Source organism: Callorhinus ursinus, unplaced genomic scaffold (genome assembly GCF_003265705.2).
Source record: "Callorhinus ursinus isolate GAN/ISIS: 27379988/994484 unplaced genomic scaffold, GSC_fseal_2.0 scaffold2, whole genome shotgun sequence".
NCBI lineage: Eukaryota > Metazoa > Chordata > Mammalia > Carnivora > Otariidae > Callorhinus > Callorhinus ursinus.
Window position 1 is genome coordinate 63498260 of NW_027397064.1, and position 12335 is coordinate 63510594.

A 12335-nucleotide genomic window follows, 5' to 3' on the forward strand; every position below is an offset into this window, starting at 1 on the left:
TATTCATGTGATTCCTTTGAGGTTATGCGTAACTTCTAAATTGAGTCTAGTGTCTAGGAGATATTATAAAAACACATTTTCAGATGTGTTTGGCCTTGACTGCTGGAAATTTACTGAGGACCAAAATTCATTTTCAGTGGGTGCCTGGGTGGCTCAGTTGGTTAAGCGACTGCCTTCGGCTCAGGTCATGATCCTGGAGTCCCGGGATCAAGTCCCACATCGGGCTCCCTGCTCAGCGGGGAGTCTGCTTCTCCCTCTGACCCTCTTCCCTCTCGTGCTCTCTATCTCTCATTCTCTCTTTCTCTGAAATAAATAAATAAAATCTTTAAAAAAAAATTCATTTTCAGTTACACAAGGTAAATACATTCTGAAGAGCCAATGTATGCCAGTGTGACTATACTTAACAATACTGTATTGTATACTTGAGATCTGCTAAGAGGGTAGGTCTCAAATGTTCTCACCACACGCACAGGGGAGAAATTGGTAACCGTGTGAGAAGACGGGCTGTTAATTAGCTTGATTGTGGTGATTATTTTATAATGTACACTTAATATCAAATCACCAATTTGTATACCTAAAACATATACAATTTTTAATTGTCAGTTATACCTCAGTAAAGCTGGGGATGTGGAGAAAGAATGTGCAAAATCAACCTACAAAAATAGAAGTCAGGCCAGTAGCTACTTCTAGAGGGTACAGATTGGGAAAGGACATGGGGGTGCTTTCTGGGTGCTTAAAATGTTTTATCATGAGCTACGTGACTATTATATGAGTATATCAATCTGTATCTTTATAACTAGTGTACTCTACTAAATGTATGTTCTACCTCAGTAAAAATTTAAATCAACAAATACATATTTTTTTTTAAAAGACAAGAAAATTTATGAGGAAACACACATCTGTGAGTCCTATCACTTTGAGCAGCTGTGCTCCACTGGGAACTTTGTACTCACTAGACCTGCTGGGCTGAGAGGCTCAGCCTGATAAATCAAACAGGACAGCCAATTTGCTGAGCCTCTCACCATTTATCCACATAATCATTCTTTCATCCAACTAACAAATAATCATTAAAGATCTTCTGTATTTTAGGCCTAGGCCTGAGTACCGGAGAGAGATAGAGCAATGAAAAAAACACTGCCCCTTGCTCAAATACATATGTAAATAGTTAGTAGGTCAGATAAGTGTTACATGCTTTGGAGAAGTGAAAAGAAAAGAGGAATATAATAGTTGAAGGGTAGGAACCTACTATCACATAAATAGAGTGGTCAGGAAGGCCTCTCCAAAAAGGTAGCATTTGATCAGAGACCTGAAGAAAATTGAAGTGGGCTGTGCAAATGTATGAAGGAAGAGTATTTTAGGCAGCACAATATTTGAGGAAAGTCAAGGGGCCAGTATGGAGATTGAGAATGATGGGAAGCGTGGTAGAAGGTGAGGTCAGGGATGTAGTAAAGGCCAGAACATAAGCACTTTTAAGGACATTATAAAGACCTCCTGTAAAAGTCTCACAACATGCCATCTTAAGAGTAAATGGGTGTGGTGATGGGTATTAAGGAGGGCACGTTCTGCGTGGAGCACTGGGTGTTATGCACAAACAATGAATCATGGAACACTACATCAAGAACTAAAGATGTAATGTATGGTGATTAACATAACAATAAAAAACTAAAAAAAATTAATAAAATCCAAAAAAAAAAAAAAGAGTAAATGGGTGGATAGCAAGGACAGATGCTGGGTGAATTCTTGGATGTTCCTGCAGTAATCCAGGTGAAAGGAAGAGATTCTGAGTAGATTTTGAAATGAAAGCTAAAAGAATTTGCTGATAGATTGGATGTTGGTTCCAATGTGAAAATGTGAAAAAAGAGTCAACAACGATTCCAAAGTTGGGGTCTCAAACTGGGAGGTGTCTTCCTCATAATGACTTCAAAATGATTGAGCTTGGCAGGATGGGAAATTGAGAACTCATTCACTTACATTAGAAATGACTCTTACCAGTTTGTGATAGGTCTATAAGAGCCGAGCTAGAACCAATGCCAGTTTAGAGCAGCACTTGGCCTCCAAAGATTTTTGTTACCTGAAAGGCAGCAGAAAAATCATAGGGAGTGTGAGAGTTACATCAGAGGGGTTGTGTTTTCACTGAAGAACAGACACCAAAATGATTTGTTGTTCATTGTCTCACATCCGTTAATCCTTTTCAACTTCATAACTATCACTTTACTAATTTTCATATTTCTCCTGCATCCTTTCCTCCTCTCTCTTATGCCAGGCCTTTCCTTAGTTCTGTTCCATTAGCTTTGTAATTCAAGATACCAGGCTCCTTCTCTAGATCTGCCACTGTTCTTCACTAGCCTTACTTCTGCGTGTCATGACAACTTGACATGACAGAACTCTGATTCTGCTTGGTTTTACATTATACTCCTTTTGGATTGTACAATCAGTAAATTATAAAATCAGGATTAAGTTATGAGAAGGATACTCTCTTTTCCATAAAATAATGTATTTTCTGTTAATTTGGTAGGAGGAACCAACTCAGCTTCCCCCCAAAATGTTCTGAATTCAATTTCCTATAAAATAATAACTAATTCTAACTTTAAGAACACAGTAACAACTCACTTGTGCCTACTTTTTTTTTTTAAAGAAAATGTGGACAAAACACTTGTTTTAAAAGATTTAGAAATTTTAAGAAGTTATCAAAAAACTCATTTTTCCTATCAATTTTTACGTTAATTATACTGATTATGCTATTATATTTGTATTAATAGGTAGTCTGTCTTGGAAGAGGTTGATGTTGGTTAGTTTTTTTGTGCGGTGGGGGCTGGGAGCACTGGTTTAACATGATGAAACACAGTATAGACTTTATGAAATGCATCATGAGAACAAATTAATGAAACCACCCAAAAGAAAGAACTTTTACCCCATAGGGACCCATTAAAATGCTTGAGAGGTTCTTCTGTTATGTTTACATTTAATTAATAGTCCTTTTAAAAAAGAAGATGTGATAACATTGCTAACCAGCTAGGTTCGAAATCTCTTAGGATATGCCTTTGCATAAAAGCCAGACAAGCACTCGAACACTCTTGCCTCAAAATAAGAGTGAGAAACTCTCTGAGATGTGATAAATCCCGAGGGCAATATTTATCAACCTTCATCTCAGATAAAAAGTTTACTTTTGTAATTAGAATGTAGGGTCCCTTTTCTTACCTCAATCTTATGAGTAATATTTCTCTTCAGTTTTAAGACTGACACAAATAAATCTCGGATAGTAAAATCTTAAAGGGAAACTTTCTCCTCTGGCAATTATACTTGAGGCAGATCGATTCTGTTCTGCACAAGATGTTTGTTTTTATATTGAGATAAATTCTTAAGTCTCAAGCATTAAGTTAATATAAAAAAAAAAATAATTCCATCTTAAAATTTTTTTCACTCCTTCTGGTGTTTTCTTTTGCCCCGGAAGAGATAATCTGGGAGTCCATTTTGGGGCCTACCTTTTTACTATTTTCCCACATCATTTTATAAAATATTCTAACTTTATTAAATACATTTGAGATGTAAGGTAAATGTTTTAGATAATGTGAAGGTGAATTCATTCAGATCTGAGGTCATGTTGACTATAACGTTGGTTAAATGAAGGCATATGTATATTTTCTATTCACCCTGGGTTTGTTTTTGTTTTTTTTTTTCATCCAATCTTTTTGTAAATTCTAGAATTTTCAGATCATTACTAATGGTTGGATTATTTTAGAATATTTTGGGGGGGGAATTACGTCTTTTAAGTCAACTATATATGACCCATTAAACTATATATGTAGAGGACTATAGTAAGTACCGTGAGCAGAAACAAAGGGCATAACTGATGCAGTTTTAGCCCTCTGGGAGCTTAAAAGCTTCCAGAAAGGACAGGAACACATAAAATATACACAATAGCAAAAACACCAGAGACTTTGGTGCAGGGGGAGGCGGTGGGAAACATAGCTTGGTACATTCCTATAGTGCTGGAAATTAAAGTGCCAGGTACACCTCATATTACCTGGGTCAATGAACTAATTTCATTTTAGAATCATGAAAGAAACCATAATAAGATACTGCCTAAACAGTATAGTTCAAAAGAATTCTGGTTCTGTGTTTCAAGGCATACACTTTATGATTCTCTGAAGTTATTACTTGATAAACTCAATATTTTTTAATTAAATATGTTGTTTTATAAAAAAGGAAATTATTTTTTACAATGCCTACCTTGCAAACCTCTGAAACCAGTATCTAAAAAGTGCTCTCCCCCCTTTTTACCTTCCTTCTAATTGGAAGGAAAAACTTTTTTTTTTCAGTGATTTCTTTTTTATTGAAGTGTAGTTGACACAAAATGTTGTATTAGTTTCAGATGTACAACACAGTGATTTGACAAGTCTGTATGTTATGCTCTGCTCACCGCAAGTGTAGCTGCCATCTGCCACCATACAGTGCTCTTGTGTGCAATATCATTGACTGTATTCCCTGTGCTTTGTGACTAATTCCTAAGTGGAAGCCTGTACCTCCCACTTCCCTTCACCTGCTTTGCCCATCCCCTCATTCTCCACCACTGGCAACCGTCAGTTTGTTCTCTGTATTTATGGGTCTGTTTCTGCTTTTTCTATGTTTATTTATTCATTTGTTTTTTAGATTACACATGTAAGTGAAATCATATGGTATTTGTTTTTCTCTATTTCACTTAGCAGAATGCCCTCTAGATCTATCCATATTGTCACAAATGGCAAGATCTCATTCTTTTTTATGGTAGAGTAAGAACCCATGGGGTATATACATACCGTATCTTCTTTATCCAGTCATCTATCAATGAACTTGGCTATTGTAAATAATGCTGCAATAAACATAGGTGTGCATGTAACTTTTCAAATTAGTGTTTTCATTTTCTTTGGGTAAGTACCCAGTAGTGGAATTAGTGGATCATATGGTATTTATTTTTAACTTTTTGAGGAACCTCCATATTGTTTTCTACAGAGGCTGCACCAGTTTCCATTCCCACGAACAGTACGCAGTGGTTCTGAAAGGAAAATTTTTAAGAGATCAACTAATTGTAGTTTCTCTTTTTTCAGTGCTTCCTCTTCTTCACAGTAAATTATGGTTGGGTTTTTTTTTAAATCAACTTTAATTTTTGAAATTTAATTTTTGAAATTTCAGTCATTATCTTTCTGGGTCTTTCTTGGTCACGGTTCTGTTCACCAGCCCTTTATGAAACTTTTTACTCCCTGACTTTCTTTACTGTAGCTCCTTGTACATCTCTCCTACTTCGACTCTGTCTCCGTCCCCTTCAAAGGTTTTCTCTTATTCCACCTGTCCTGGTGGTGTACAGGTGAATGTTTAACAACCAGTTCTCCAAGAAAAAGAGAGTGTGCATATGTACCTCAGTTTACTATAAACTTTACTGATATAAAGGGTGTGTAGCACATGATTTACAAATAATAATTTAAGCAATATTTGTTATTGCACATTCCATATAACTCATTGATTCTCACACAATGCTTTTGTTAAATTTTACCAAAATTTTGCATTTATAGATAGTCAATGATTGCAGTTGATGAGCATGTATAGATTTAACCTGAAGGGTGGTTGGTAATTTCATTTCTGTTGATCAGTAAGGTTAAAGTGAGACAAAGAAACTATATGTCAGAACTTCACTCTCATCAATGATGTCTGCAAATCTCAGATAATAGAATTTGAATAATGAAAGAATACTTCCTCAAAATTTTCTGCTATTCCCAGCGTCATGGCTACAAATATGACACTTTTACTGTTTTATATATTTTATTAACATTTCCTGCATTACTTGTTAAGTTTACTCTAGAAAATCATCAAGCCCTGGTTATAGTTCCTAACTAGAGTTGCCATGACCTATCCCTCTTGTTAAGGCTACTGAACCAGAATCCTAAATGGTTTTCTGGCTCTGAATCTTCCTACACCTTAACCCTCTTTTTTCTTCTCTTCCAACTTATCTTCAACTGTTGGAGACATCAACTTAAGTTGCATCTGCCTGTATCATTCTCTGCTAACAACCCTTCACTTATTCCTGAACATCTATAGGATATAGACCAAACTCCTTCGTGTGGAGGAAAATGCTTTCCATAATCTGACCAATTTCTCTAACCTCATTTCTCCCCCATGCCTCTGTACACTTCGCTTTCGTCACAATTCTGAACTGCTTATAATTCCTATGCACAATACCTCTTGCTCCTCCTTGGCCTAGAATAACACCCATACTCTTTTTGGCTAAGACTTTGACTCAGTTCAGGCTCCAGTTCTTCCACAAAGCCTCTTCCAGTCTGTCCTCAGCAAACAAGCCAGGTGAGGTAGATTTTTTCCATGCTCCAAAATAACCCCTTTATATATGTGATTTTAGTTGACATATCCAGTTATAGTCATTTATTTCTATCTCTATCTACCTAACCAAAACCAAAAATAAATCCCCCGAGGAGAGGAAACTATATACACAGCTAAGTATATAAAATATAATAAATGTTTAATGGAGAAATGAATGAATAAACCTAAAATGTAAATAAAATGTTCCTCAATTTATCATAGCAGCATGTTTTATTTACACCTACAGTTCCAAAGGTAGAGTTGTTTTTAACATAGAGTACTTGAAACAGTTTTACCTGTTTCAAGGTAAAACTGTTTTACCTGCATCTTCTAATCAAGATCAAATTCTTTTGAACATAATTTTAGAAACTTCTACCAATTTTCTTAATATTATCTAGAATTGAAGCTTTGTGAAGAGCTTTTTTTTTTTTTTTAATACAGTGGAAGCATCAGGAAACTGTAGGTGAGATCCACATCAAGGAAAATTAATTTATCAGCAAAGAAGATCTTGAAAAGCATTTTGTCCTCAGATCTTAGTTTAATATTCATTCATTCCATGTTCATCATGTATCAGCACAGCGTTAGGACTGCAATAATGAAAAAAATAAGTAGTTTTAACACTTAGGAAGAGATTGATGAGAAATCAAGGAAGCACAGAATGCATTTTAAGTTAGAAATAATTGACAAGCTGCAGTGTAAGTGTTAGAAGTTATTCAGTTGAGGGACATCACAGGGAAAGCTTTGCATAAGTATTTTATTTATTCTGAATATCAATATTTTATATGTATATCTCTCTTGTCAGGTTGTGTGCGGAGGTTCCCATGCTGCCAAGTTGACATGGAGTCAGGGAAAGGAAAAATCTGGTGGAACATCAGGAAAACCTGCTACAGGATAGTTGAACACAGTTGGTTTGAAAGCTTTATTGTTCTCATGATCCTGCTCAGCAGTGGTGCTCTGGTAAGTTATATGACACCTAAAGCAACCACCCAAGTCAGTATTTTTAATAAATGAGTTGGAGGATAAAAATATGAAAGTTGTTTTACCTAAAAGTGAATTCCTATGATTAGTACTAGGACAAAATTTTAGTTTAGTTCAGTAAATATTTAGTAAGCACTACTACATGCCAGACATTATTCTTGCTTCCTTGAATGCAAAGGTGGATAAGATCCAGGTCCTTTTCTCAAGGAGTTCATAGAGCATTGGGGAGAGAGGCACAAGGGATTACAGAACTGGAATGTGTTTGTAAGTGAAGAATATACTTGATAAAACTCTATAGCAAGAGATGAACAATTGTCTGCTTGAAATTTCAGAAAAGTAGTTGATATTTTACAAGATCTAGAAAGATGAATAGGATTTTCCAGCCAGACAGGGTGGGCTGGGGAGCAAGGGTACAGTGATAAGGAAGCATAAAACATCATGCGGTATTCAGGAAATTAAAAGTTTCCAAGTTGTAGAAAGTGACGCCGGAGGAAGAGCAAATACAGGGAGGAGAGTGGTGGCCACAGGTACTGTGACAAAGATAGGCAGTGTCAGCTTATGAAGCATCTTGCAAAACTAACTGTAATTTAAGGGTGAGAATGGGACACGTTTCTCACTCTTGCATATATACCAAGCACTTTCTATGAGAATTGCAGGGACCTGGGAGAGTTACCAACTCCCTAAGCCTTCTCTTGTTTTTCTTTCCTGCTGACATGAACAGAGATGAACCATTAGAAGCTCAGTTCCAGCTAGAGATACCACTGGAAATTCTTTAAATACAGAATACTTAAGAACTTTGTAAGTTGTTTCATAGATAGTCTTCATGGATCTGGAATTGGATTTTTATGAGAAGTTAACCTGTTGCTATTTCATGGATGCTGATAGAATATATGCAACCTCCAAGTCAGAGACAAAGGATTTTATTAGTCATGACATTGGAAGCAACATGAACTTCAACATGTTTGTGTTGGTCCCCCTTGTCTCCAAGTCTCCATGGGGGCATGGCATGGGGATAAATGAATGGCCCACACACGTGGATTAGCTTCATAGCTGAAGAGCACTAAATTTAGGGAACCTGTCCATTTTTTTTTAAAGGAGGGGAGGGGCAGAAAGGGAGAGAGAGAGAATCTTAAGCAGACTCCACGCCCAGCGTGGAGCCCGATATGGGGCTCCATCTCACAACTCTGAGATCATAACCTGTGCTGAAATCAAGAGTTGGATACTTAGGCGACTGAGCCACCCAGGCACCCCAGGGAACCCTGTCCTTTTATAGCAAGCAGTAATCAACCTTGCTTTTTTGTCCCAGACAGAGACAATGTCTCATCCCTCAAAGCAACCGGGAGAAATAACCTGAGTAAAGAGCAAGTCAGGGCCTTGCCTTCTTGGCATACCCAACAATGACATGAAGGGATGCTCAGGGCCTACAGTGGATGGCCTCTCCTAAAACAGATGAATAAAAAAAATGGTACTCTTCTTATCGGGTGGAATGCGAGTAGGAATCTCAACAATGTCTACATTATCTTGTATTGCTAGTAACTGTTTTGCTGAGTCACACATGTGACTGAGACTTTTAGAAAGGAGAGTAAAAAAGAAAAATTAAAGAAAAGTTTAGAGCAATCCCTTGTTTAAAATGTTGAAAAAGGAAGATGACATTTTTTTGGGAAGAGGTACTCTCAAAACTAAAATTCTGGGGTGCCTGGGTGGCTCAGTCGATTAAGTGTGGGACTCTTGATTTTAGCTCAGGTCGTGATCTCCGGGTTGTGAGATCAAGCCCCATGTTGGGCTCTGCACTCAGCGTGGAGTCTGCTTGAGATTCTTTCTCTCCTTCTCCCTTGGCTCCTCTCCCTGCTCAGGCACCTGTGCGCTCACGCTCTCTCAAATAGATAAATAAAATCTTAAAAAAAAAAAAACCTGAAATTCAGTTGAATCATATGAGGAAGAAAAGGGAAAGGTATTTTAAGAAACTGCTCTTTTTACTCAGAGAGTTTGCTAATTAAGCTAGATTTTTAAAATCCCTGTCCATAAAACAAAAAAGGTAACAGCCGAGTTGGTACATATTTATTATGTTTCAAGATCTTTATGTAAGTTTTTTTCACTTAATCTTTGAACAATCCTATGAAAAAAACTATCGTTTTGCTTATTTTACCAATGAGGAAGTTGGGCGGAGAGTTTAAAAAGTTGTTTAATGTCCCAAAGCTAGTAAACAACAGACCCATAACTTAACTGAGCTCTAAAGTCAAAGCCAACCATATCTTTTCACTGATTTCTGGCTTCTCAAAAAGGAGAGTACCCACCATGTAGAAACAAATGAGTAGTGACTGAAATGAGTAACAGTAAAACCTACACCCCACATTGGGTAGAGCTCACGTAATGATGTCCTTGCCTCCTTGCTTCCACATCCACGAAACTAGTCCTGGAAGTTAACTAGGAGCCCTGCAGGCTGAATCCTGTTACCAGCTCTGGGACTAGTCAGAACAAGGTGCACTCAGACAGGGTATTTGGCTCTCAGCATCAAGACTTACTACTGGTCCTGCTCTGCACCCCAGTTCCAGGAACAACCCTCTTGTTCTGTGTGATCAAGTCCCTTCCTTATCTTTGCATTTCAAGTATTGAAGTGTTGCCATAGTGTCTGTCTGGGTAGCTTGCCTCACCCCTCAACAACTTGGAGAAGGGAGGCTAGAACATCCCAAGAGCTGGAAGTTCCCCCTTGCATTTCAGTGCCACTGACATTCAGAAACTCTGCCAGCTGCTAGAACCTTCTTTTATCATCTTACTAAGTCTGCTCATTCTCTGTGTCCCAACTTCTCTGTCATCTTCAATATTGATACCAACAGTTTGCAATAAGTTCCAAGGATCATTTTTAAAGTATTGATATAGGAACTTGGAATAAGAAGAAGAATGGATAAGCCTGTGGCTATGGATAGGTAGTATAATGTTTACCACTAAGGATACAGCTCCTTTTGCTTTCATGTTCTTCAACGAAGTGAATATTGTTTAATCTTGAAAAAGCAAATCCTAATACTCTAGACCTGTTTAGGTCAGGAATCATTTTCAATGTCTTTGGTGAGCTCAGTTCATTAAGTCCATTCTAATTATTTCCCGAGGGACTAGTGGCTATGACTGCAGAATCATCGTCCGTCACTTACTAAAAGTTCCAGAAGAGTGTTAAAAGGTGCCACATTCATGAACTGAATGTAACAGTAATTTGTAGAGCTAAAGCTTTCAATGAATGATAAACTATTGTGCAGAATTCAAAGAAAGACACCATCCTCTGTGGGTTGGGACTAGTGGCTATGACTGCAGAATCATCGTCCGTCACTTACTAAAAGTTATAGAAGAGTGTTAAAAGGTGCCACATTCATGAACTGAATGTAACAGTAATTTGTAGAGCTAAAGCTTTCAATGAATGATAAACTACTGTGCAGAATTCAAAGAAAGACACCATCCTCTGTGTTCCCCAGTCCTTTGACACAGTTCTAGGCACTGGGAATGCACAAGCATATAAGAACTGAAGGAGATCTCCAAATCCTACTGGTGAGAGTGAAGGAGAGTACAGGGTGAGAAAGATATATATGACCGGACAATCTGGGAATCGTGTCTTAAATTATCAGGATTCATCCAATTTGAAGAGAGATAAAGGGAAATCAGATGAAGTAGAAATTGCTGCAGGTATCAGAGATCGTGGTTCTTTTAGAGGATTATAAATTAATTTATTCTTTGCACCATTTCTCTTAACCTCTGGTGACCAGTGGCACATACTGGTAAGAAGTCTAGAACTAAGTGTTACACAGGAGCTGTAAACCAGAAGAAAGTCAGCTAGCCCATAATGGTATATATCTTTCAGTATAAAATTATCCATCAGAATTTTCTTTCCTGCTTTTGTCATGAATCATAAGCTTTAAGGTGGATGTGAATTGAAATTTGAATTCTATTTTCACAGGCTTTTGAAGATATATATATTGAAAAGAAAAAGACCATTAAGATTATCCTGGATTATGCTGACAAGATATTCACTTATGTCTTCATTCTGGAAATGCTTCTAAAATGGGTAGCATATGGTTATAAAACGTACTTCACCAATGCCTGGTGTTGGCTGGATTTCTTAATTGTTGATGTAGGTTGCATTTATTCTTACAAATAAGTGTTCTGAGGAACCTTCACTAATGTTGTTTGTTATCATATTTTAATCTTGGTTAGCTTTTTATACTTTCAGACTATAGTCTTATAGGTACTTTTGAAATATTAATATAGCCAGTAGAAATATATCTGTAAGGAATATTAAAAGAGAAATTCTGCAATGAATGTGAATTCTTTCCTGTACCATTCTAACATTTATAATTTACTTGTGCATATGTTTTCTGCAATCAGAGAAAATGTGATTATATATATATACATATACATATATATATCACACACACACACACACACACACATACACATGATTTGAATATCATTCCTATTGGGAAGAAGAAAAAATGAAAACTTGGTGGTGGGGGTTGGGAATGGAAGAGGGCAGAGGCACAGATTAAAAAGATAAAATATTGATTTTTTTTTACAATATAAAATTAGAAAATAAAAGAGGATAAGGGATATATCAAGTTGTCTCATATGTTAGCTGAAAGTTATGTAAAATGGTAGTGCTAAAGCTAAATAAGTCTGGGTTAAGGAGTTGGGGAGGCATGGAATTTCAAAATATTTATCTCTGTCACAATGAGAGGGAAAACCAAAATTAGTCACAACTCTTGTCTCCGCCTGAAACATCCAACTTACCCTTCATCTCTAGAGTGGCAGTGAAGCAGAAAAATAGGCATTGGCAATTTCAAGTAATAAATTCAGAGAACTATTTAATACTTGGATGATGGAAAATATATAAGAATGCCTTAGCTTATGCATGATTTTTAACAAAGCAAAACAATTTTTTAGGAATCTTGTTGAAATGGGAAAGAAATCCTAAAATAGCTGTGAGATTAAGGTATCTCAAATAGAAATGGTGCAACAGCCAGTTTTATCAA

General features: G+C 36.8%; 1 protein-coding gene and 1 long non-coding RNA gene across 8 annotated transcripts in view; one reads left to right on the plus strand and one right to left on the minus strand.

Annotated features, from left to right (window-relative positions):
- SCN9A (sodium voltage-gated channel alpha subunit 9) overlaps positions 1 to 12335 on the plus strand; it is a 181441-nt gene that overhangs the window by 144517 nt on the left and 24589 nt on the right. For all 4 annotated transcript variants that reach the window (XM_025853659.2, XM_073883016.1, XM_073883025.1 and 1 more), the window contains 2 exons: positions 7148 to 7302; positions 11264 to 11437. In XM_025853659.2, the coding sequence (XP_025709444.2) occupies positions 7148 to 7302; positions 11264 to 11437 (329 nt within the window). The remainder of the gene's footprint in view (positions 1 to 7147; positions 7303 to 11263; positions 11438 to 12335) is intronic.
- Positions 1 to 12335, minus strand: part of LOC112810178 (uncharacterized) — a 42329-nt gene that overhangs the window by 1949 nt on the left and 28045 nt on the right. For 2 of the 4 annotated variants that reach the window (XR_012375377.1, XR_012375378.1), the window contains exons 4-6: positions 6667 to 6932; positions 4797 to 5032; positions 1990 to 2071 (exon numbers count right to left, since the gene is read on the minus strand). This is a non-coding gene — a long non-coding RNA (uncharacterized lncRNA). The remainder of the gene's footprint in view (positions 1 to 1989; positions 2072 to 4796; positions 5033 to 6666; positions 6933 to 12335) is intronic. The other 2 variants (XR_012375379.1, XR_012375380.1) reach the window with 2 other exon arrangements.